This window comes from Heptranchias perlo, chromosome 22 (genome assembly GCF_035084215.1).
Source record: "Heptranchias perlo isolate sHepPer1 chromosome 22, sHepPer1.hap1, whole genome shotgun sequence".
Taxonomy (NCBI): Eukaryota; Metazoa; Chordata; class Chondrichthyes; order Hexanchiformes; family Hexanchidae; genus Heptranchias; species Heptranchias perlo.
In genome coordinates this window covers 49,650,165-49,654,008 of record NC_090346.1, presented here as the reverse complement: position 1 = coordinate 49,654,008, position 3,844 = coordinate 49,650,165, and the positions used below count along the sequence as shown (strand labels likewise).

At 55.3% G+C, this 3,844-nt stretch overlaps 1 protein-coding gene across 1 annotated transcript in view; it reads left to right on the top strand.

Annotated features, from left to right (window-relative positions):
• Positions 1-2,218, top strand: part of telo2 (TEL2, telomere maintenance 2, homolog (S. cerevisiae)) — a 13,711-nt gene extending 11,493 nt beyond the window's left edge. Inside the window, exon 12 of the mRNA XM_068003074.1 lies at positions 2,203-2,218. Within this exon, the coding sequence (XP_067859175.1) occupies positions 2,203-2,218 (16 nt within the window). The remainder of the gene's footprint in view (positions 1-2,202) is intronic.
• Positions 2,219-3,844: the final 1,626 nt, after the last annotated feature.

Genomic DNA, 3,844 nt, shown 5'->3' with positions numbered 1-3,844 from the left:
TCTGCCTCTGCCTGGTTGCCATTTGTAAAGGAAGACCTGCATTTATACAGCACCTTTAACATAGTAAAACGTCCCGAGAAGCTTCACAGGAGCGATTATCAAACTAAATTTTATACCGAGCCACGTAAGGGGATATTATTAGATCACATAAGGTGACCAAAAGCTTGGCCAAAGAGGTACGTTTTAAGAAGCATCTTAAAGGAGGAGAGAAAGTTGGAGGTTTAGGGAGGGAATTGCAGAGCTTTGGGCCGAGGCAGCTGAAGGCACGGCCGCCGATGGTGGAGCGAAGGGAATCGGGGATGTGCAATTGGAGGAATGCAGAGTGAGAAACGTCAGCGTGTCACTCTGGGACCTGTCGGTTATCCTATTTATTCAGTGAAATGTCAGTGTTCCTGTAATGGGTGTTGTATTTATTCTCACCTCCGTTTTGCGCTCTCTCTCTCTCTCTCTCTCTCCTGCCAAACCGATGGCAGTGACTAAGTACAGAATGCCTGGTGTCAGATTTATGGCCGTCTCCCACAGAATAAGCTGCTGTTTCTGTGCAATTCGGTTTAGTCTCGAACACAGAGATGGAATTGGAAATATCAACACTTCTGTTGGGCTTGAAAACGCCCGTGAGGGAGAGAGTACGCAGTTGCCGTGTGGAGAGTGGGGGGAGTGGGCTTGGGGTATCACTTGAGTGGGAGAGACTGGGGCTCTTTGCAAGTTTGAGAAGGTGAGTGAGGCAGAGTCCGGGCAGAGGGGATTCCGGCACTTTCCACTCCGGCCTCTGAGTGAGATTGTTGCCTTAGAATCAAATTTACTGAAGTGCTGTGGGCCAAGGCTGCCCGTCATTGGTTAACGTCCCTTAATATATTACTGTATCATCCAGCAACCAGTGACTCCAGAAAAATATCTATCGATTTGTAAACTTTAAACATGGTTTTTTTTTGTAACAAGAACAACAACAACAACAACATGCACTTACACAGCGCCTTTAATGTCGTAAAACGTCCCGAGGCGCTTCACAGGGGCGATTATCAGTCAAAATTTGTCACCGAGCCACATAAGGAGATATTAGGACAGGTCAAAGGGGTCGGTTTAAGGAGCGTCTTAAAGCAGGAGAGAGAGGGGGGGGAATTCCAGAGCTTAGGGCCCAGGCAGCTGAAGGCACGGCCGCCAATGGCGGAGCGATTAAATCGGGGATGCGCAAGAGGCCAGAATTGGAGGAGCGCAGAGATCTCGGAGGGTTGTCGGGCTGGAAGAGGCCTGCTCCCTCCCAGCCCCAAGCCTTTCCCCGTTTGGTGTTTCAGTGCTGACGCAGTTTTGTTTTTCTCTCAGTGAAAAGTCATTCTGCTCTGTCAACTTCCAAAGCCAGAGTTTGGCATCAGCCGAACTCCTTGGCTTTTTCTCTCTCTCTCTCTCTCTCTCTCTCTCTCTCTCTCTCTCTGAGACACTGACAACAACAGAGGCCTGAGTCCTGAAGGTCGAGTCTGACTCTCTGACCCCTCCAGACTGCGCTGCACTCTCGGTCTTGTCTCGTGCTGAAGCTGGATGCTCAGCTCGGCTCAGCTCAGCTCGGCACAGACACAGACGTGTCCACATGTCTGTGACTGGAAGCTGTGCTCATTGAAGACGGAGTGGAGGGAATGTTGAGTGGAGGGTGTGGTCGGCTTGTCTGGTTTCAGTCCCGAGATGTTAAACTGCGGACAGGCGTTGACCAGAGCTGTGCTCCCGCCCCATTAACTCTCTGAGATTCTGTGCACTGACCTCGGGCTCAGGGTCACTGCTTCTGACTCACCCGTCAGACTGTGGGGTTCACTCTGTCATTCCTCGATACTCTCCGATCCCTGGAAGGGGGAGCACAGGGTATGGGAGGAACTGGGCTTTTATTAACCCTGGTCATTCTTAAGCCAGTCCAGTTTGGGGAAAGGATGATCCCTGAATATAAATCTTCAGCAGCACCTCAAAATGGGACTCAGTCGTTTCACTATCAAAAATTTCTGGTCTGGATCAGATCATTAGTAACTGTTTCTGGGGTTCAGGGCCTGTACCCTGGGGTTTGAGGGTACTGAGTGTATTTGGGGGTTCAGGGAACAGCCCCTAAATTCCTACATTACAACAATGACTACACTTCATAAGTACTTCACTGTCTGTAAAGTGCTTTGGGATGTCCTGAGGTTGTGAAAGACGTTGTATAAATGCAAGTCTTTCTTTTTTCAGGTGTCTCACCCCGTAGTCTGGGGACCGGGGGCCGGGGGGGGTCTCGGCCCGTACTCTGGGGGCCGGGGGGGGGTCTCGGCCCATACTCTGGGGGCCGGGGTGGGGGTCGGGTCTCGGCCCATACTCTGGGGGCCGGGGGGGGGGGGTCGGGTCTCGGCCCGTACTCTGGGGGCCGGGGGGGGGGGTCGGGTCTCGGCCCGTACTCTGGGGGCCGGGGGGGGGGTCGGGTCTCGGCCGGTACTCTGGGGGCCGGGGGGGGGGGGTCGGGTCTCGGCCCGTACTCTGGGGGCCAGGGTGGGGGTCGGGTCTCGGCCCGTACTCTGGGGGCCGGGGTGGGGGTCGGGTCTCGGCCCGTACTCTGGGGGCCGGGGGGGGGGGGGTCGGGTCTCGGCCCGTACTCTGGGGGCCGGGGGTGGGGGTCGGGTCTCGGCCCGTACTCTGGGGGCCGGGGGGGGGGGGGGGGGTCGGGTCTCGGCCCGTACTCTGGGGGCTGGGGGGGGGGGTCTCGGGCTGTCCCATTGGGCTTGTGTGGTGCGGGGGGAGGGCACCGAGTGCGTATATTTCTTGGGAAAGAAGGGATTTGAAGGAGCCTCCCCGTGTCCCCGGGAGGGTGGTGAATGTTTGAGGGAGGGAGGGAGAAATCTCGCTGCCTGTATCTGAGTAGGTTCAGGGCACGAAGGTCGGAGCAGCTCAGTGACCATCCGCTCGGGGAATTGGGGGCGGGGGGGTGAAGCTCACCGTCGATATCGGGGAGAGGCGGGGGAGGTGTAGTGAGCAGAGCTGGAGCCAGTCGGCGGGGGAGCTGTAGGTTGAGGGTGGCGGGAGGGGCAGGGGCAGGTTATGTACTGAGTCGGAAGGGGGGTCAGATGGAACTGACTGCACTCGGCTGTGGAAAAAGTTACCAGAGGAAGTTGTTGAAAATCCCGACAGCAGTGGGTTCGAGAGAGTTGGCCACGTTTCTGGGGAGATGGGGATTGAGCGATACGGTGAGAAGGGGGTGTGTTGTCCATCGACAGTGGACGGGCGTGTTTGGTCCACTGGCCTTATTTCGGTTAGTTACTTCCTGTTATGTGTTGTAAGCTCACCAGCACACTGCTTTGCACGATTGTTTTGGTCTCGAGGGACGACACATGATTGTGCCAATCGCTGTATAGATCTGTGTCTCCGTGAGCCTGCGGAATGCACAGCCGGAGAGCAGGATCTGCAGCAGAGTCTCCCTCACCACTCACTGATCTCTCCTCCTTCCAAAAACAATATGACCGTGCGCTGAGTTTCAGGGTAAGATAACAGTGCCTCGGCCTCGGGCTTATTTTTCCAAGGGAAAATTTCAAGATGTTTGCTGTAATGTGAGATGCTGCTTTTAGCCGGGTTATTGTAAGAAGGACACAGCTGAGCCGCGGAGACGGTCCTGCTCTGGCCCAGGACAGCTCCTGTGTGAAGGGGAGTTGGGCAGCGGAAAGATCCCTCCGTGCAGATCAGACCGGAGCTGAACTCAGCACAGTTTCAGCCGTGTGTCGTGTCTGTGACTTGCGTAGAATTACATAGAATGTACAGCACAGAAACAGGCCATTCAGTCCAGCTGGTCTGAGCCATTCTAGGAACATCAGAACAGAAGGAGGCCATTCAGCCCTTCGAGCCTGTT